At 41.5% G+C, this 22,203-nt stretch overlaps 1 protein-coding gene across 1 annotated transcript; it reads left to right on the top strand.

Moving 5' to 3' along the window:
* Positions 1-64: 64 nt before the first annotated feature.
* kcns3a (potassium voltage-gated channel, delayed-rectifier, subfamily S, member 3a) lies at positions 65-19,051 on the top strand. The gene is made up of 2 exons (XM_067983761.1): positions 65-227; positions 17,081-19,051. The coding sequence occupies exon 2, from the start codon at positions 17,145-17,147 to the stop codon at positions 18,627-18,629; it is 1,485 nt and encodes a 494-aa protein (XP_067839862.1). The 5' UTR covers positions 65-227; positions 17,081-17,144; the 3' UTR covers positions 18,630-19,051.
* Positions 19,052-22,203: the final 3,152 nt, after the last annotated feature.

Raw genomic sequence — 22,203 nt, forward strand, 5'->3', positions numbered from 1 at the left:
GCGAATGAGTAAAGTCCCGCCTTCAGATATAATCCAGTGTTCGGACTGCAACAGCAGCAGAGCTCAGAGCCTGAGGCGTAACCTAGGAAGCGACCAGCTTCAAGTCGCATAAGCTCTATTTCAATTAAATCGCCAGGATAGACTTCAAAGAGCTTTGTGTGTTTTTGCAACTGCATTGTGAAAGTGTACTTTTGGACGAAAGCCACAACATCAAAAGCCAGAGAAAGGTAATACACATGCATTCTTATATGTATGTATGTGCTATGTATATGTATTCTTATATTTCAAAGTTATCAATCACTGTGTGGGTGTTCCCTATTTTAGCTAAACTGCTCGATTTGTTAATTTGGATTTGATTTTTTTTAGCAACAATTGTTTGTGATTGTTCGCAGCATGAAACTTATCTGACACAGAAATGCTACATTACAGATTAATGATTATATTAATACACCTACTAGATTCCAGTTTCGAAAAAGTCTTAACAACATCCAAAAACACATGTATAGTCACGTTTTGTGTCTCGAACTTCTAGTAAAAAAGTCGTCTGTAGATATCTGCATTTTTAAAGTTATGTTGCATTTCCTCCGTACTTGATACACTCCTCTGATTTAATGTAAACAATTTTACAACACCAAGTTATAGTCCAACAAATTTATTTTAAATTCCACACCGTTCACCTGAGGAAGGAGGAAGCCTCCGAAAGCTTGTGGAATTTAAAATAAATTTGTTGGACTATAACTTGGTGTTGTAAAATTGTTTACAATTGTCAACCCCAGTCCATCACCGGCATCTCCACATCCTGATTTAACGTGTTATAGGTTAGATGGGTCTTGTCATTTCTTCAGTTTTTTAAAGTAAATCGTAATGTGATTTGATGCTCACAACGTACTACTGTTACATCCTGTAGCGTTATCACTTTGGACCCATTAGGATTGTTAGGATAAATAAATTATTTAAAATCTTTCTGAAAGCCTCATGTCACATTGGCAGTGATTTCCAAACTCTCCTCCACAGTTTTGTAAATCACTCACTCTCACTGCACTGTTCGTTCTTCATTTAAGTGCGTTTTCACCCTTAAGCGTTATTACTAAAATTCTAATTCCGGCGTCTCCATCACCTTTGTATATCTCCCAGGACTTTTCATCCTTTCATTTGCGAGGTTGAATTTAACTAATAAAACACACTGAACATTATCTTCTTGTTATAAGTACAGTTGTCATTATTATAAGTAAAATGTCAAAATGATTAGCTACGGGGCACTTTCAGTCAATTGTTGAGTGAGATTTCAAGTTCAGACTTAAGTTATATGTTAAATTATTCAGATAGTCATACATGCTAATATTATAAGTTCTTAAATTCACCGAATTTCAAAACTCCTGTACTGAATCTAAACGTGTTACAATTAGTCAAAATTTAGCGTTTATCTTTTATAACATTAGCAACAATCCTAACTTCAACAAATGTCTTCCGAAGTTTAGAATAGGTAAGAGAAAGTGATATTAAGACACTAAACAGTGAGTATTTGAACTGCAGAAGTGTGCTCACAAGGGTACTTTTACATCATATCCAGTCAATGTACCTCCACGGACAGTTCACTCTGATGGCCGAGTGTGCAGATATGCTTTAGCAGCATGACAGATCCGAACGAAATTATACGTTGTAAACAAGCAATGACCCGCATAATCGAAAGTGCTTGTAAGACAATCGGGAAAAACTTGAAAAAAATTATGATAGGATTTCGAGGCCATATAATCAAATCAGTTTACATGGAGCTGAATTTGTATTGCTGAATTGTGATTTTAGGTATTCGGCATTTGTTCATTCTTCAGACCTATTACAACTGTTATTTCTATATGTGCATGCTTCGTGGATCTATAGCAGAAGTAGTGTGATGGTTTCTTACCGATTTTTCTTCTGATTTGCCAGTCGACTTTTTTCAAGGGGATATCCACTTTATGTAACAAGGGGGAAAAGGGCAAGCAACTCCGATTTCACCATTGCCACCAAGTCATTTTTCAACGGTGTACATATCTGCCTCTTTTACAACTTATTTTAGAAGCAGCGCTGTTTATCAACTTGACAAGCAGTTGTTTCAGGTGATTCTAAGATGAACAATCTATTTCCTTTAAAGTACTTGTTTCATTGCTTCATTGATCGTTAAAATACTTTAGAGTTTGATCTCTAAAACAAACAATGTTTTCTGTTGTTATAAAATTCTTCGATTCTTTTTCTGTCAGGAAAGATATTCAAATGATTGGGGGGGGGATGTGGGGGGGGGATGTGTGGGGGTGGGGGGGGATGTGTGGGGGTGGGGGGGGATGTGTGGGGGTGGGGGGGGGTGGATGCCCTGAGGGTTAATATTGCACAACTTTAGAATGGCGAGTAGTAAGAACTACCTTGAGTCTATTCCATTCCAATTAATAATAGTAAACAAGATGCTGTCTGTGGCATAGAATTGGATTGCATTGTCTGATAATCTGCCTGATAATACAGTACATTGTAGAAAGCATGTCAAAACAAAGTAATTTCAAGAGCTTGCTTGCCTTTTATGGATCTTCTAAAGATCTTGCTTAAAGAAGCTATCTCAACATCTATCACTTTTTGGGATCAGCTGCATAGAGACAGTGTAAGCATCATTTTATTTATTTTTGTTGTTCTTTTGAATATTTATTGATGGCATAATAGGAGGAGTTTTGGAAGTTGATAATGTGAGGCAACAGAATTAACATGAGTATGTGCAGTCAGTAATTCAGACTGCTTGGAACCTTCTTTCTGTATGGTTCACATGTTCACTGTATAAACTTGCTCAGCCATAAGGAAAATTAAAGTTTAAAAAGAACTCAGGCAATCTGCTGAACCACCTTGAATCTTTACGCAACCTCCAGGAAGTTCTGTGCTCCTTGAGCTAGCCATGTTTTGAGCTTTCAACTGTGATGCTGAAACAAACCATAATAGTAATAATTCTGTTCAGATGTTGGAAGTATATTCTTACTGTAGCATTAATATTTTACAAAAACAAACACTTAAACAGTTTCTATTATTCTAGAATAACTTTTTATTTTTATTTTTTGTACTCCTATGACCCCACTACCTATTTTGGCGCTAGGATAAATGCTATCAATATTAGCCACTGATTGGCTAAAAAATGATTTAAAATTCTAATTTATCAGCCAAACAAGGCTTACATTATTGCTGTTTTATCTGTCTGCCTCACTGAATTGATCAGGACAAAGTTATGATGTTTTTTAAAGGAAAGCATTAGGCACTTCGGCTGCTTGATTTTTTTTTTGGTGACAACAACATTAGTGTTGTTAAAATGAATTGTTTCATCAGTGGAATGTGAAGGATTCATTGTACTTTCTGCTGCCTCCTTCCCAACTTTGTGAATACCACCAAGAGTCAGAGACCAGTGAATAGAGCTCCATATAAACTTTTAGTTGTATATATTTCAGAGTTCTACTTTCCTTGGCATAAATTCTTATCATGGTAGGGATTATAAGCATGCCTGACCACTTACACCAGTTTTGTTCCTCAGTGTCACCTTAGCTCAGTTGTAGCATTCTTGTTTCTGAGTTAAAGCATTGTAGGTTTAAGTCCCACTCCAGGACTTGATCACATAAATTAGATTGACACTTCAATGCAGTACTGAGGAGTGCAGCATTGTTGGCGGTGCTGTCTTTCAGATTGGACACTAAACTGAGGACTGCCTGCTTGTTAAGATTGATTGTAAAAATCTCCCAGTATTATTTGAAGAAGAACAGAAAGTTCTCCTGGTATCTTAACCAACACTCCTCCCTCAACCAATAGCACCAAAAAGAAAATCAGATTAACTTGTCATTCATCTAATTTGCTTTTAGTGGGATTTTGAAATGTGCAAATTGGTTGCTGTATTTGCCTACATAACAACAGTAACTAGACTTCAATAGTAATTCATTGGATTTAAAAGGACATCTGAGAACATGATAAGGCACTATATAAATTCAGATTCTTTCTTCTTGTATTATTGGTGCTGACATGATATTGATATAGTTCTTGGAGTTATCCTAATAGGTAGTGTAAAATAATATAGAATTATACTGCTTGCTCACACTGCTTTCAAACTGGCATTAGCAGAGTCCCATGCACGTGGCTTTGGTTAATGGCTCCAATTGCCAGTGACATTTTTAGAGCTAGAAAAGATAAAATGGGATAGTTATTGGAGACTTAAAGACAATTTAGCAGAACCTTTGAATTCTTTTAAGATGTTAGTGTTAACATATACAAATTTGGCTTCACACAGTTATAGTTATACTGAAGCCAATGTGCTGTGCAAGCAGTACAAGACTGCCTCTTCTAGGTGATCTTAAACCACCAGAAAAATGCAAACTGAATGCTAGCTCGGTGTAGTAATATTGCAGTTATACTGCATGTGCAGTAGTGCAACCCACAAAACAACATTGAAGCAAAATATGCAGTATCAATGCAGCAAAAATCTCCCACACACTGCATTAGTTTAAATGGGAGCTTATTTATATTTCTTTGTAATTGCTTGTTTAAAAAAAGTACTGATGTTGATGTTTCTAGGTTTTATTAGGTTTAATCCTAATTTTGAAATTCATCTCTTGGGGAAATAGGTATCAGATTGAATTAGATTTGACCCTAAAATCACTGATTACAAAGACTGAGGAGTAGAATTTGTGTGGCGGATTCCTGATCTCCCATTGCAACTTATGCAGAAATGCCAGAGAAATGTGTAAATGATGGAAGAACCTGTGTGGAAATTCTAAGTGTCCATCTTTAAGAGTGCAACAAAATCTAAATATTGTTGATATTTAAGTCTTTTGATTATACTTCGGTTCTGGTATGATGCACTTCTGCCTTTTCTCTGTACAAGTACAACTGTGCACATAATCCAGGCTGACACTTCACTGAAGTACTGAGGGGGTGGTGCCAATTGGCTGAGTTTTTAAACTGAGACCCCATCAACCTGCTCAGGTGGACATAAAAAAATCTCATAGCACTTTTCAAAGAAGAGCAGGGAGTTCTCCCGGTGTCCTGGCCAACATTCATCACTCAACCAACTCTATCAAAACAAATTAATTGGCCGTTCATCTCATTGCTGTTCAAAGGATTTTGCTGTGCAGATTGGCTGTTTCAATGGCCTACAGAAATAACAGTGACCACAGTTCATAAAGTAATTCATTGGTTGCAAATACTTTGAAACGCACAAAGGACATGAAAAGCACTATATAAATACAAGTCTTTCTTTTCAATGATGCATGTCCTTTTAGCACTATAATTTGTGAAGATATTTGTAAATATGTATTTATCCCAAAGACATATTTATTTTCATTTTCCAAAAATGAGTTAAATGCCAATGTTTTCTGGATTTTTATGACCTGTGAATGATATGGTGCAAGAGCATGGTACTTTCGCAATTGGTTTTGTTAGCGGGGACAAAAAAAAGTGCCTGTTCGCAATAAACCTGCAATAATAATTGTCACATTTTTGGATCTTTTGACATTACTCCATAGAAAGAGTTTAGAAAAAAATTACTTTAAATGTTGCATTCTGAAGTATAGTGTATTAATGCAAATTAAAAAAGGGGTCTGAGATGGTAGTTAATAAGGGTGCTAAGGAGCTAGTTTTAATGTTGTTTCCTCATCGACTGTAAATAATAAGCAATCCGTTAGCTTGCCTTGGTAATTGATAAACATCTCACACCCATTGTGTCTGGTCCTGGATTCTCAGCAGGAGGTGTCTTCCCTTGCTGGTTGTGAACAATGAGAGATAAAACACACATATACAGGCAACCAAGCAGAGGTTTTTGAAACAGTATGCCACGAAGCAGCAAAATGCTGCGAGAAGACTGGAGTGCAGGGGAGAACAGTTCGTATTATCTTGTTTAAGTCAAGTAAGGTGACCCACTGATGTGGGGAAGTGTGGAATGTTCTTTATTTTGTATTATTAAGGCAAGATAAGTTGTACTGTTTGAACTAGGTGAGCCCAATCATAACTGTCATTCTGTATGTTCGACTTACTGTGAAATAAAGCAACTTATCAATTCATATCAAGCTTCCAATTAAATATATTAGGGAAGACCAGGGGTCACAATTTTAAGTTGTACAAGGAACGATCTAGGTTAGGTGTTAGAAGGTGATTCTTTTGCCAGAGAATTGTGGACCTCTGGGACAGGCTGCTGGCTCCTGTGGTGAACGCCAATTCTTTTTTTATTCGTTCATAGGATGTGGGCGTCGCTGGCGAGGCCAGCATTTATTGCCCATTCCTTATTGCCCTTGAGAAGGTAGTGGTGAGCTGCTTTCTTGAACCACTGCAGTCTGAATGCAACAATTTTTTTATTGTAGCCTTTTGAAGTTTCCTAAATTTTTCCACCTGTGTCCTTCAGTCAAGCTCACTAACACTAGGGCTTGAAATGTTGCCGTGGGATAGAATCATAGAATCATAGAAAGTTACAGCACAGAAGGAGGCCATTCAGCCCATGTTGACCGTGCCAGCCGAGAAAGAGCCATCTAGCTTAATCCCACTTTCCAGCACTTGGTCCATAACCCTGTAGTGCTCATCCAAGTACTTTTTAAATGAGTTGAGGGTTTCTGCCTCCACCACCCTTTCAGGCAGTGAGTTCCAGACCCCTGTCTCCCTCTGGGTGAAACATTTTCTCCTCTGCTCCCCTCTAATCCTTCTACCAATTACTTTAAATCTATGGCCCCTGGTCACTGACCTCTCTGCTAAGGGAAATAGGAATCCCCTATCCACTCTATCTAGTCCTGTCATAATTTTATATACCTCAATTAAATCTCCCCTATGCCTCCTTTGTTCCAAAGAAAATAACCCCAGCCTATCCAATCTTTTCTCATAGCTAAAATGCTCCTGCCCTGGCACCATCCTCGTAAATCCCCTCTGTACTCCCTCTAGTGCAATCACATCCTTCCTGTAATGTGGTAACCAGAACTGTATGCAGTACTCAAGCTGTGGCCTAACCAATGTTTTATACAGTTCTAGTATAACCTCCATGCTCTTATATTCTATGCCTCGGTTAATAAAGGAATGTACCCCATATGCATTTTTAACCACCTTATCTACCTGTCCTGCTCCTTCAGGGATCTGTGGACATGCACTCCAAGGTTCCTTTGTTCCTCTACACCTCTCAGTATCCTCTCATTTATTGTGTACTCCCTTGCCTTGTTTGCCCTCCCCAAATGCATTACCTCACACTTCTCTGGATTGAATTCCATTTGCCACTTTTCTGCCTACCTGACCAGTCCATTGATATCTTTCTGCAGTCTACAGCTTTCCTCTACTTTCAAAGATGCTAATTCCCTTAATACTTCCTTTCTCACTATGCTTATCTCATCCAATATTTCACACTCCTCCTCCTTAACTACAATCCCTACATCGTTTGTGAAGTCAGATGCAAAGTATTCATTAAGAACCATACTGCCATCTTCCACCTCCTCACATAGGTTACCTTTTTGGTCTCTAATAGCCCTACTCTTTCCTTAGTTATCTTCTTGCTCTTTATGTATTTATAAAGCATTTTTGGGTTTTCATTAATTTTACTTGCCAGTATTTTTTCATGCCATCTCTTTGCATTCCTAATTTCCTTTTTAATTTCACCCCTGCATGTTCTATACTCCTCTAGGCTGTCTGCAGTATTGAGTTCTCGGTGTCTGACATAAGCTTCCCTTTTTTGCCTTATCTTACCCTGTACGCTCCTTGTCATCCAGGGGCTCTAGATTTGGCAGTCCCATCCTTTTTCTTTGTGGGAATATGTTTACTCTGAACCCCTTGAATCTCCCCCTTGAATGCCTCCCACTGCTTTGACACTGATTTATCTTTAAGTAGCTGTTTCCAGTTCACTTTTGCTAAATCACTTCTCAGCTTAGTAAAATTGGCCTTTCCCCAATTTAGAACGTTTACTCTTGTTCTATCTTTGTCCTTTTCCTTAACTATGCTAAATCTAACTGAATTATGATCACTACCTGCAAAATGCTCTCCCACTGATATTCTTTCCACCTGTCCAGCTTCATTCCCTAAAACTAAATCCACAACTCCCCCCCCCCCCCCTCTTGTTGGGCTTGCTACCTACTGGCTAAAAAAGTTCTCCTGAATGCAGTTTAAGAATTCTGCGCCCTCTATACCTTTTACACTGATTGTATCCCAGTTAATATTAGGGTAGTTGAAATCCCCTACTATTGCTGCTCTATTGTTTTTGCACATCTCAGAAATTTGCCTACATATTTGCTCTTCTATCTCCCTCTGACTGTTTGGGGATCTATAGTACACTCCCAGCAGTATGATTGCCCCTTTTTTGTTCTTTAGCTCAACCCATATGTCCTCATTTGATGATCCTTCTAACATATCATCCCTCCTCATGGCTGTAATTGTTTCTTTAACCAATATTGCCACACCCCCCTCCTTTTTTATCCCCCTCTCTATCTCGTCTGAAAACCCTGTAACCAGGAACGTTGAGCTACCATGTTTAAGCCATGTTTCAGAAATAGCTGCGATATCAAACTTCTACGTGTCTATCTGTGCCCTTAGCTCATCCGCCTTATTCACTATACTCCCTGCATTGAGGGATACACCATTAAGCACTGCCAAACTTCTTTGTAGTCTAGTTTCTAACCTTTGTTTCCTCTGCCTTCCAAACTCACTTACTAATTTTCAGCCTTCCATTTCCAGCTCTACTTCTCTCCCTTCTGAATCTACGCTCAAGTTCCCACCCCCCTGCCAAGCTAGTTTAAATCCTCCCCCACAGCACTAGCAGACCTCCCCGCAAACATATTGGTCCCAGCCCTGTTGAGGTGCAACCCGTCTGGCTTGTACAGGTCCCACCTCCCGCAGAACCGGTCCCAATGCTCCAGGAATCTAAAGCCTTTCTTCCTGCACCATCTCTCCAGCCACGCATTCATCTTCTCTATCCTCCTATTTCTATACTCGCTAGCGCATGGCACTGGGAGTAATCCGGAGATTACTACCAATGAGGTCCTGCTTATTAATCTCTTTCCTAACGCCTTAAAATCTGTTTGTAGGACCTGCGGGATAATAATATGTGAACCTTTAATGTGGTCGTCAGAAATTTATCTCTCTACTATTTTAGCATGGGTTAACAATGCTGCTAAAATGGAAAGAATTGCAGACAAATGGTTTAAACGTCCATATGCTAGTAACCCACAGTGTAATTTCAGAGCCCAGGTTTGATCTAGAATTAAATAATCACTTCTTTATTAACTCCCTCACCCCATATCCCCACCCCACCATGCAATTTTGCTTAAGTTATTCTTGACTGGCCTTTAAAATGACCATCAAACAAACAGCTGACTTTTCTTCAACCTTTCTCAAATTTTCTGAACCATTTTTGATAGGAGCAACAACAACTTCTACTTATAAAGAAGAAGAAGTTGTTCCCAAGGCAGAGGCCCAAGGAGAAAATGGATGCAGGACGTAAACTCATATTAGGATGGTTGACCAAAAGATTGCCAAAGAGGTATGTTTTAAGGACAAGGAGGAGCTATAGTGAGGTGGCTGGGTATAAGGATGGAATTCCAGAATGTGATGCCTAGGTGGCTGAAGTCATTGCTACCAATGGTGGGGTTAAGGCAGGGGCGGATTAATGCAACGGGTTACCATGCTCAAGTGCTCCAGCCAAATATGCCCCCCCCCCAATAAAACTCACCATAATGCAGAAAAACTGCTTACAACCACTGGATCAAAATATTAAAAATACTGTCAGAAGGGGGCGAAGCACAGTCAGCATATCATTTACAAAGGGGCAGAAATCGCTCCGGAAATAACGGAAAGCTCAATAGCACTCTCTGTCGTTAGTGGCGAAATGGAGGAGCAAGTTCTGGAGTTCACACATGCGCAGTGAAACGCAGAAATCTGGAACTTGCCTCTAGTGGTTCGCTGGCGATATGACAGCTTTGAATTAAAGGGACATCGCACGCTGCAATCAGAGAAATCATTGAAAACGTGCAACCTTGCTTATCTGCCCAGTTGGAAAGTAACTAATTACTCCACCAAACAGGTATGCTTAAAAATACCAGGTCTAAACTAAGTTTTAGCGTGGTAAGCCTTAATGACTGCCAAACAACTAAAAATTAACTTTTAAGAATGTGGAGTGTCATTACTCCTTATTTTAATAGCTTTTAGTCATTAAAAAATTAAAAAATGAATAATTTATTATTTTACTTTTCCATTCTATCTCTTTTGTTTAATTCAATTATTTCTTGCCCTCCCTCTTGTCAGAGACGAGCAGTAGGAGTGAGCATGAGTGTTTGCTCGCATTGCAGGCTTCCCCATGGAGCAGAGTGCCATTGACTGTACTCATATTGCAATCCCTGCTTCATATCCAAACTTGGCCATATTTTTGAACAGAAAGGGATTCCAGTCCCTCAATGTGCAGCTGGTGCATGACCACACGCAGCGCATCGTGGAGGTGAATGCCTGCTATCCTGGCAGCAGTCATGATTCCTTCATTCTGCGGCAGTCCTCAATTCCACCTGTATTTTAACCAGCACGGCAAGTCAAAGGCTGGCTACTGGGTGACAAGGGCTATCCCCTCATAAAATGGATCATGGCTCCAGTCAGGAATGCATGTACACGTGCACATCAGGCACACAACGAGAGCCATGCTGCCGCAAGGAACATCATAGAGCACACCATAGGCGTCCTCAAGCAATGCTTCCGCTGCCTGGACCACTCTGGAGGAGCCCTGCAGTAAGCTGAGTGTGTATCAAGATTTGTCATTGAATGCTGCATGCTGCATAACCTTGGCGTTATGAGGGAACAGCCCTTTTCACCGCTAATCAGGCGAGAGCCTGCAAAAGGAAGAGGCAGAGGAAGAGGAGGAGGTGGCGGAGGAGGTGGAGGAAGAGACAGAGGAGGAAGTGGAGGAGGAAGGAAGGGAGGCTACAAGATAGACAGGCCCTGCCTCATGATTACACATTGCTTCCTCCCTCAGTTCATCGCAGAAATAAAAACCACCCAAAATGCAAATTCAAATCCACATTTATAAATTAACACATGAAATGATTGAAACAAATGAGACTATTCACCCTTGTGCATTCCCTTAGTGCTTGTCGTAGGTGTGCCTTTACCTTTCCTAGTGCTCCTACGAGGTGCATCGCCAGTGGCTGGAGCATGGGTGGTGAAAGGCTGCTAACCTTCAATTGAAGAGAGTGCAGATGGCCTTGGAGGACGACCTTGAACAGCTCTGGGCTGAGAGGGCCCAGCTTCAGACTGCACCATCTTGGCCTGGGTTGCAGCAGTCTAAGCTGGCAAAAGCAAGGGCACTGGCGGAGTGGTAGGGGTGGGAGCAGGAATGCTGTCATCCTGAAAGAGGGCAACAGGTTCGTCTTCCATGGAGCCACTGCCACTCTCCTGGGGCGGCATCTCAGCAATCCTGATGATCTGCTGGAGAACAGATTGCTGGAGTGCTGTGACACCCTGGAAACTCCGTTCCACAGTGGTACCCAGAGCCACGATAGCAGCAGTCTGAACCTGTAACGCTTCAAATGCAGCAGTCAGATCTTTGATGGCAGATGTTTGTGCTGGAATGGAAGCTGTGACATCAGTCATCAGATATTGCATCATGGTGGGTTCCATAGGTGTGCTGATGGAGGTGACCACTCGTTCCATATAGGAAAGGATGGGCTCCAAGCTCTGCACAAAGCCCTGTGCTAAGTTGGAGCTGGATTCCTCTTTGCTTCTTGACATTGTGTGCAGGCTTTCTGGCAGGCTTTCCAGTGCATTTGGTTGTGTACGCCCATCAGCCTTCTTCTGTAGCCTGGCCCATTGAAGTCATTATCTAACTCCTTGGCAGCAGAACTAGTGCACGACCTCGCCCTCCGGCGAGCTGGCACCTGCGGTATCCATTCCCTCTGCCATGGCTCCTGCGCACTTGTGCCTGGTGTCTCACCACATGCAGACGCTTCCTCTATCCTAGCCTCTAAATTATGCGCAGTGTAGTGTCTGAGCTGGTGGCTGCGAGTGTAAGATCAAGTGACGGTGTGTCTTCATCAACAGTGTCTTCTTCCTCTGACTGGGCAGGTTCTAGTTCTTGGGTATCTGAAATGATAAAGGGACATGGGTTGAGTTGTGGTGAGGGGAGAGGAGAAAGAAAGAAGTGCGTGCTTACACCATCTGCAGCACGTGAGTCTGAAAAAATTGTGGGATGAGCGAGAAGTGAGAAGCAAGAAGGAGGATTCGGTATTCAGAGACCCTCATCATCGATCCCTCTAGCACCGCCAGTGGCCATGGCCTCAGCGATGGCTCTTCCAATGATGGCCAGCACTGACTCCTCCATGGGGGTTAGGACGTGTAGGCACACTTGCTCCTCCAGTTTTTTCTTACTGCCTCCTGTTATGCGCCACCTTCTCCTGCAAGAAAGAGGGAAGTGTGTCAGCGTGTGGCATGCAAGATGTTTGGATGATGTGGCTGTTGTGGTTGACTAGCTGCCAGTGTGTGTGACCTGTGAGTTGTATGTGTGTGGCTTGTAACAGTGGTAATTTGTGAGGGTGAGATAAAGCATCTGATTTGAAGATTGAGTACTGATTGAAAGAGATTGTTGGGTAGGTGGGTGATGGGGGGTGTGGTGCATTGAGCAGTGAATGAGGCTAGTGGTGCAGTTGGTAGGATGTACCACTTGAAACTTGAACGCACTCACTTTGATAGCTCGTGCTAAATCATTGAACTTCCTCCTGCACTGCATCCATGTTCTTGGCACTATGCTCCTGATATTGATCTCGTACGCTACTTCCTCCCACAGCCTCCTCAGCATATGTCTCCCTGCGGATATAGAATGCCTGTCCTCCTGTCCACCTCTTGCACCAAGGCCTCTAATGCATCATCAGAGAACCTTGGCGTACGCTCTCTCGCAGGCGCAGCCGTTTTTCAAAGTATCACAGCCCAGGCATCACTTCTCAAATGACTCCCACCACTTCTTGCAGCCACAGTGCACCTCCCCTTTTAGAGGTGCAGGTAGCCTTTAAGTAGCACTAGCCACTTGCGATATTGGGGCCCCCTGCTGATGGGTGCAGCCAATCAACAGTGCAAGTAGCGCTGGCTGCACGCAGCTATATTTAAAACAGCAGGCAGCACGAATGTTACACGTTGCCTGCATCGCAATGAACGGGCGTGGGTTAATCGCCACCGTGACCCCAGCGCCCGTTTTCGGGGGTTATCTAATTTAACCCTCAGTGGGTTTTAATCGATCGTGGGTTGAGGGGGGGGGTGCGGTTTACGGGATGGAAAGGGTTTCAAATGTGTTTGGTGCCCAGAGCCCCAAGAATTCTTTATCCAGCTCTGGGTTAAGGGAGGGGAGATGCTGAAGAATCCAGAGTTTAGAGGAATGGAGAGTTCCTAGGGGTGAGGGTTTGTAGTGTAGTGGGAAGGTTACAGGCATAGGAAGGGAGAGGCCATGGAGATGTTTAAACAGAAGGATGACAATTTTAAATTTCAGGTGTTGGGGGACCGGGACCCAGATCAGTTCTACAATGATCTGTTAATTGATTGGTCAGATGTGTTCTCAAAGTAGGATAGTGTCTACAAAGGTGTTTTGACACATCAAGGGGGTGAAATTCTGCTTGCTGTGTTGTACGGATTGATATGTTCATCCTTTGGGATGGAGATTACAAGTTTCTGATGCAATTGCCAAGTTTGAAACAGGTTGCCAAAGCTGTTGGAGAAACAAAAATTATGCTCAATAAGTGCAAGGAGGGGACTGTCTCATTAAATGATTTGTTGCAGTTTTAGTATATTTAAAGGGCTTGTAGACATGCCACCTTTTATGACAAGCTCAGAAGTGGTGCTAATGGGACAAAGTATTTTCCATACGCAGCAACAGTACCATGGCCTATGGGGCTGCTTTCATGTTTTCAGATAAGGACCAGAACTAAAATCTGATCCATTTCAGTTTAGGGAATCTATCGTGCCAAGACAAATAGGCCCTGAAATTCCTTGTGGCTTTTCATGGGAGACCACTGTAACCCTTAGATAAATGGTGTAAATGGTCATTTTCAGCTGGCTGCAGTTTCTCTGGGGTTCTGCCAATATCCTACCCAAGTTATATATAACACTTCAAACTCTTTGCTTCTCTGACTCTAGCCTCTTAGCCTCTTAGCCTATTGGTGGCATAGCCTTCAGCCTACTCTCTGGAATTCCCTCCCTTAAACACTCTGGGCTCTATTTTCCTGGGAAATTGCGGGTGTGTGGGGGCGGGGGGCTCAGAAAATCGGGGAAATCCCGTTCGGGTTCGGAAACCGGCTCCAACCCGCCGACTTCCGAGTTCCCTACTGACGCACCTGTGCGCGCGCAAGCGTCCTAAATCTGGAAGTCCCACCGACAATTAAAGCCAGTTGGATGATAGTTAATTAGCCAAATGTACCTCATTGAGGTACTTAAGGCACTTTATTTGTGACATCACCACTTCCAATTCGAAGGGCCGGATCAGGCAAAAAGAAACAAAATAAATTAAATAAAAACCATTGCACGAAGTTAAAACACAAAATCAACCTACCTTTCCATTCTGCTCCGTTGTCCGATGTCTCCCTCGGATCTCCCCCTCTTCACCTCCCTAATGTCCCCCCGATATCCCCCTCTTCACCCCCCCCCCCCGATGTCCTCCCGATGGCACCCTCTTCACCCCCCTGATGTCTCCCCGATCCCCCCTCTTTATCCCCCCCTGATGCCCCCGCTGATCTTCCCCTCTTCACCCCCCTGATGTTCCCCGATCTCTCCTACTTCACCCCCCGATGCCTGCCGATCTTCCCCTCTTCACCCCCGATGCCTGCCGATCTTCCCCTCTTCACCCCCGATGCCTGCCGATCTTCCCCTCTTCACCCCCCGATGCCTGCCGATCTTCCCCCCTTCACCCCCGATGCCTGCCGATCTTCCCCTCTTCACCCCCCGATGCCTGCCGATCTTCCCCTCTTCACCCCCCGATGCCTGCCGATCTTCCCCTCTTCACCCCCGATGTCCTCCCGATGGCACCCTCTTCACCCCCCTGATGTTCCCCGATCTCTCCTTCTTCACCTCCCCCATGCCTGCCGATTTTCCCCTTTTCACCCCCCGATGTCTCCCCGATCTTCCCCTTCCCCCCCCCCCGATCTTCCCCCCTCTCCCCCCCCCAATCTTCCACTCTCTTCCCCCCCCCCCCCCGCCGATCTTCCAATCTCCCCACCCTGATCTTCCGTTCCAGCACGGGATGACGTCTCGCTCTCGCTCTCTCCCTCTCTCTCCCACCCCTCGCGTTGCAGCTCCTGACGGCAGCCAGCCTGTCAATCAGGCTGGCTGCCGGGCGCGAAACCCAGAGAGCATGTTAACCACCATTAATTACGATGCGATTGCATCGGAAACGGTAAGGTTTGTTTATTTGGGTTTGCCACGCGCACCTTCACCTCCCCCCCTGCCCCCGCTGCCGACCCGACACCATTTCAAAATTCAGCCCTCTGCCTCTCTAACTTTATTTCCTTTTTGAAAAACTTCCTCAAAATTTTTCTTTATGACCAAGATTTTGGTCACCGTTCCTAATCTCTCCTTTCCTAGCTTATTGTTCTTTTCCTATGTCTTCTGGGAAGTGCTTTGGGACACATTTTTATGTTAGAGGTGCTATATGAATGGATCTTGTTGCTGTAGTAGTAGTAGTAGTAGTAATAGTAGTAGTAATAGTAGTAGTAGTAATAATGGTAGTAGTAGTAGTAGTGGTAGTAAGGCATTTGCTGTTGCCGATCTTGATGAATGGTGAACCATTTGGCATGCTCCAGCATTTTTACCTGTTTGTAAATTCTTTGCATTTGGCAGCAAATCGATCTGCTCGAGTCTCAAATTTCCAACATACAGTTTTACCTCAAGTATTTTTTCCTCAAGTAACTTTTTTCTTCGTTGACACTATTTACATGACGTTTCTAGGTGAATACTTTTCTCCCTGTTTACCTGCATTAAAACATTTAGCAAACTAGTCAATATTTTGTAAGGTTTCACCTGAATAAGAGAGCTGATTTGCCGAGTTTGTGTTGCCAATGGGGAGCCAGTTTATGAAAGTTTCAGATAAATTGGTTCTATGAAATTTCAGACAATTTGCTTTTGGCTCCATTATATTTTCTGTTGTACTTTAAGAAAGTATTCTGTGAAATATTGAATGAGTTGCGGAAAAGTGAAAGAGTGTGCAGAGGAATACAAAAAATTGTGCCTTTTCTCCAGACTTCCAGCTTTAAAATAGTTAGAATCTAGGAATATGCAGGACTGGAAAATACTAGCGTGCTTCATCTGGCTGGTCTTAAAGTTTAAAAAAATACCATACTTTACTCTGTCTAAAATACCCATTAATTACTTCTTTTGCCAAAAAAAATCTAGCACCCTCTTAAATTTGCCAGTGCTATCAATTCCATGGACTCCTTGTTCAGTCTGTTCCAAAAATTCATCGTCCTCTGTGTGAAGTACCTAAATCCAAACTGCTTTTCCTACCACTAATCTAAAACCTAAACTTTATTGCTTAGAAATTACTGTTGATGATATCAATGGATAAGTGATTGACACATTCAACGGCCTTCCTCAATTTTAATGGCAGTGTTAACTCTGTACTAAAATAGTAAACAAAATCTACTTACTGATATCATCAGCAATTAATTTTTAGGCTTATATCTGTTTATTTTTTCCCCTTTTGGCAAGCTTTGTAAACTTTATGTGCAGTCACAGATTATGCTTCAAAGGATGGAACTCTCATCTCCATTGATAGATTGGTTAGATGTTCTGGCGGACAAGCTTTGAAACCTTTTAGTTCATTGGATTCTGAGATAAATAGTTATTTTATAGTCTATCATAGAATCATACATCTTAAATAACTAGTGAAAGTAAACGGCATGAGAGAGCTTCAGTAACTATATCACATTATTACATTACAGGTAAAGGATTATTGTATCATGCTTTGATTTACATTTATTTAAACAATGTAATGCTATTTTTTTTACTGTGGGTCCTCCATTGGCCTCAATGTTTCAGAATAAGATAGTGGATGTTTCTTATCATGTCCTATACCTTTTTGACTATGTAATGTTAAGTAACAATTGCTGGTGTATTTTAGGTGTAAAGTGCCTCTTATTTGGAAATATTAAATGGAAGCAACAAAGCGATAAAGACTTGTCGAGATGGTTTACAGGCAGATGTTCGAAAGGACTGCGGCTGATCATGAACTTATCAATATAAACGTGGGAGGATTCAAACAGAGAGTCGACCAGGGTACCCTGCTACGATTTCCTCACACCAGGTTAGGAAAACTACTGAACTGTGACACGGAGGAGGCTATTTTAGAGCTCTGTGATGATTACAATGTTGTGGACAAGGAATATTATTTTGATCGGAATCCCTGCTTGTTCCGGTACGTTTTGAACTTCTACTACACTGGGAAATTGCACGTCATGGAAGAGCTCTGTGCATTTTCTTTCAGCCAAGAGATCGAGTACTGGGGGATTAATGAACTTTTCATTGACTCCTGCTGTAGCAACAAGTACCAAGAGAGGAAGGAGGACGTTGTGGATAAAGATTGGGAGCAGAAGAGCGACGAGAGTATTGATTCTTCCTTTGAGGAACTGTCAGCCTTGGATAAAGATTTAGATAAATTTGACAACATATGGTGTGGAAAAGTAAGGAAGAATGTGTGGCTCAGGTTAGAAAATCCTGGGCACTCACTCTTGGCCAAAATCTTGGCAGTTTTATCTTTAAGTGTGGTTCTTACATCCATTGTGGCGATGTGCATTCACAGCATGCATGAGTTCCAACGATTTGATGCAGATGACAAAGAGATAGTTGATCCTGCAATAGAAGGATTGGAGATCGCGTGTGTGGTCTGGTTCACCGTGGAGTTCATTGTGAGGTTCGCAGTTACGCCATGTCTAAAGAAATTTTTCAAAAGCCCTTTGAATATAATTGATTTTGTTTCGATTCTACCTTTCTACTTTACACTGGCCGTGGAGACAATGGATGAGGACAGTGAGGAGTTGGAAAATGTTGGTAAAGTGATTCAAATCCTACGTCTAATGAGGATATTCCGTATCCTGAAACTGGCTAGGCACTCAGTGGGACTGCGGTCATTGGGGGCCACACTCAGGCACAGCTACCATGAAGTTGGGCTCTTGCTCTTGTTCTTGACAGTTGGGATCTCCATATTCTCTGTCCTTGTTTATTCTGTTGAAAAAGATGAAAAGGAATCAGGGCTTCTAAGTATTCCTATGAGCTGGTGGTGGGCAACCATTAGCATGACCACAGTTGGATATGGGGACACCTACCCTGTTACTCTATTAGGAAAGCTCATAGGAAGCATCTGTATTATATGTGGGATTTTGGTAGTTGCTCTCCCCATTACTATCATTTTCAATAAATTTTCCAAGTACTATAGGAGGCATAAAATGGTGGACATTGACCGTTGCAATGCAGAACTTGTAGAAGATTGTTCTGATTTACCTTACATGAACATTCGAGACATATATGCCAAAAATATGCACTCTTTCATAGCTAGTATCTCTTCCATGGTTAGCACCAATGCCAGCGATCACAGCACCATAGATGCCTCTAGCATCCAAGACCTTGAAACCATTCATAACAGCACAACTTTTGAGAACTGTTCAGCAAAATAGAATATTTACAATTTATTTTATTGGCTAGTCTCACTGCTTTCCAATCAAAGTTGCGTTCTATGATTATTTATTTATTTGTTGCACTTTAAAATACTCAGGGTATTATATGTTTGACACACAATAGCTATTTAAATGATTGTAGCATCATCATGGAAATGAAAGAAGCATGTGACTTCTACTTTATGCAAGTATACATGTTGTTAGTGTTTTGTCTGTTTCTAAAATAAATGACAATGCAATAATAAACTCAGTAAAATGAAAAACATATGATAATGATTGTATGCCTGCAGAAATATATGATTTGATCTGTTATTCATTTTAGGAGGGAGATGCAAACCAGCAGAAATTATGACTGCATCGAATTTAGGAATAGCTTCCATTTCTTAGATGTGTGCAGAAAAATACTGCATTGAAAGAAAGAATATAGGATTTTAAAATATATATATATTCTGTACAATAATTAAAGTAATAAAGAACTTAATATATATCCAGTTAAAGTATCTAGAGTGTTTCAATTACAATAGTATGTTTTGCATTGAAGATGATATATTACTCACAATACACAGACTATTAAGTTAACAGTTAAAAACAACAAAAATAATTGTCTCCATATAAAAGTAAACTCAGGAAGTTTTACATTTATTTGGAATTTGCAGCAGAATTCACATTGGTCAAGTATAAACTTATTTAGTATTTGGAGTCAACTCACCCAATTCTTGACTTTGGAGTTGGAAGGTTCTGGGAGCAAGCAGACGACTATTGGTGTCAGTTTTGGCTCATTGGTAGTACTCATGCTTCTGTGTCAGAAGTTGTGGGTTCAAGTCTACAGATAATCCAGGCTGACACTTCAGTGCAGTACGAAGGAGTTGTCTTTCAGATGAGGGGTTAAACCATGGTCCTGTCTCCCCTCTCGAGTGGATGTAAAAGATCCCATGGTACTTTTTGAAGACGAGCTGGGGAGTTCTCTTGATGTCCTGGCTAATATTTATCCCTCAACCAATATCATTAAAACAGATTATCTGGTCATTATCTCATTGCAGTTTGTGGGATCTTGGTGTGTGCAAATTGGCTGTTGTATTTCCCTACATTACAACAGTGTCTGTGCTTCATTGGCTGTAATGTGCTTTGGGATGTCATGAGGTCATGAAAGGTGCTATATAAATGCAAGTTCTTTTAATGCAAATCTCCCGCTGATTCAGCAGGAAATCAAAAACTCAGTTCATACTTGGAGCAGGCAAATGAGAATTGAGAATATACATAGCCTTTCTTGATCTTCTCAGTATAGCCTCCCGGGGGGAATCACTTTAAATTTGGATTATTCTAAGCCAAATGGAACACAATCTCTGGAAGGATGAAAGTGTGAATCAAGCTTAACCCTACTAAAATAAATGTAATCCATTTTGAAGATACTTCATTTTTAATCATGAGATTAAAATGAGAAATTATGTAGCCCACTGAACTCAGTGTTTTGACCCCAGTTTCCAACTACTAGATTGATTAGAATCATGGTCAAAGACTGAGGTCAGCATGCGACATGTAGTTTATTAGCTCAATCCCAGTAGTAAAAACACAATTCATAACGGATTACATTTGAAAAAGAGATTTTTCAACAGATGAGCTTTTATAACTGGATCCTTTACACATAAAGAAATGGATTGTGGAACGCAGCAGGTTTTATTTTGTTTGTGGACTTGGTCCTTAATTTATCTGAGTAGCTGTTTAAAGTACTAAACAGTTACAGGGAGGATGCAAATGAAATAGAGGATTAGAGAAAGCAGATCAAAATTTATTCAAAATGAGGATTACAATTTCTTGCACAAATGAAAATGCCATTTATAACTGGTTGAACCTAGAGCATGATAAAGCTATCAGTTATTACAAAACTAAATTGGTCATTAATTTTTAAATGCAAAATAGAAAATGAAGAATAAAACTATATTGCATATATGTAGCACAGTACAACGTTGTAGATTTTACAGGTTGAAAGTAGGTAACAATGCAAAAAGCATTTATCTCAAAGAAATACAATGGAGAATTCTGTGATTAACAGTCAGATACTTATGATTTGAGTAACTGCATAAACATTTTTAAACAGCAAACCCTTTAAGCTTGGGTGCCAAAAGCAAGGGGCGGGGACAGTATTTTAATAAGAGATGACTTATAAGGGCCGATTTTCACCCCATTTACCTGGCAGGAATGGGGCAGTAGCATGACTAAACTAGCAGCGCAGCACTTGCCCCCCCATTTCTGCCGATGTTCGGGTCTCCGCCAATTTTTATTGGGGCTCAGGCACCTGCACTAAACCAATGGGAGCCTAATTAGCCCATATAAATCGGGGTCCTATGACGTCAATAAGACCCTGATGCAATTTTGAAATGCCTATGGTTGGAACGTGTGCCATGCGTGCTCCACTCACTGGTACTTGGCATTGAGCTGCCTAACCAATGGCCGCTGAGATAAAGGGTGAAAAAAAGATTTGTAAATAGCTTTTGTGGGATCAGGAGGAGTATTAAAACTTCTCATGGCCCCACAAAAATCTGCTCCCCCCCCACCACGAAGCTCGATTCTCCGCTGCCCTCCTCCGGGATCGCATCCTCCTTCTTCCCCTCTTTAACTTACCTAGACCGGCTGGGCTCCTCGGTGGAGCTGCCAGATCTTAGGCCTCTTCCGATTGGCAAGCTGCTCAAAATGCGTGAGCAGTTCACCGATGGAATGATAATGAAGCCCGACCATGAAAATTGGTTGGGCCTCTGATCGTATCCATCGGGCGGGCAATTGGCTTGTTCCGCCTGCCTCCTGGTTGATGGAAGTGGTCACACGAAAATCTACCCCAACAGAATCAATGTATTTGATTTGTAAAGGTTTTTATAGATATAATTTAATTATAATATCAAACAAACACTTGATATAAAATTGTTTATCTCCAGTTGGCCACATATTGGTTCCAATGTCTTAAAGGCTACTTTGAACACTTTGGCTAAATAATATTTATGTTGTCCTAATGTACCACTGAGGAAAGAATTATAATCTGCCTTCAATATAAAGACGGGCTAGATGGCAATAATTTCACCATAACCAAATATTTTCTCTTTTGATGTTATTCTAACTGTGTTTTGGCACCATTCAGTATTTTTAGTCTTTTGATTTTTCCAGGTAGGTTAGATGAAGAGTCATAATAGAATACTACATAATATTTTAAAGTATTTTAAATTTTCAATATATAAAGAATAATTGACAGAGAGCATGGTGCCGAGTCATAGCTGGCACAACTGACACGCCTTAGTAGTGATTACACAGCTGGGTAGGGTGTTACAACTGATACCAATACCACAGGAACATTAATAGCACAGCTGATGCAGAAAGTACAGTTGACGTAGCTAGCAGGGGGTACAGTTCCTGGAGATGCAAGAGGACAATTTCCATCACTTGATTCGTTCGGCAGAGTCTGCACAGTTGAAACACATGACATTCATCAGAGTAAATACTGTGATAGACACAAATGGCCTACTAGTAAAGGCTATATAGATATCCTGAATATGACACTACAAAGTGTAGAACAACTCTTTGCCAGCAA

Source organism: Heptranchias perlo, chromosome 5, assembly GCF_035084215.1.
Source record: "Heptranchias perlo isolate sHepPer1 chromosome 5, sHepPer1.hap1, whole genome shotgun sequence".
In the NCBI taxonomy this organism is placed as follows: Eukaryota; Metazoa; Chordata; class Chondrichthyes; order Hexanchiformes; family Hexanchidae; genus Heptranchias; species Heptranchias perlo.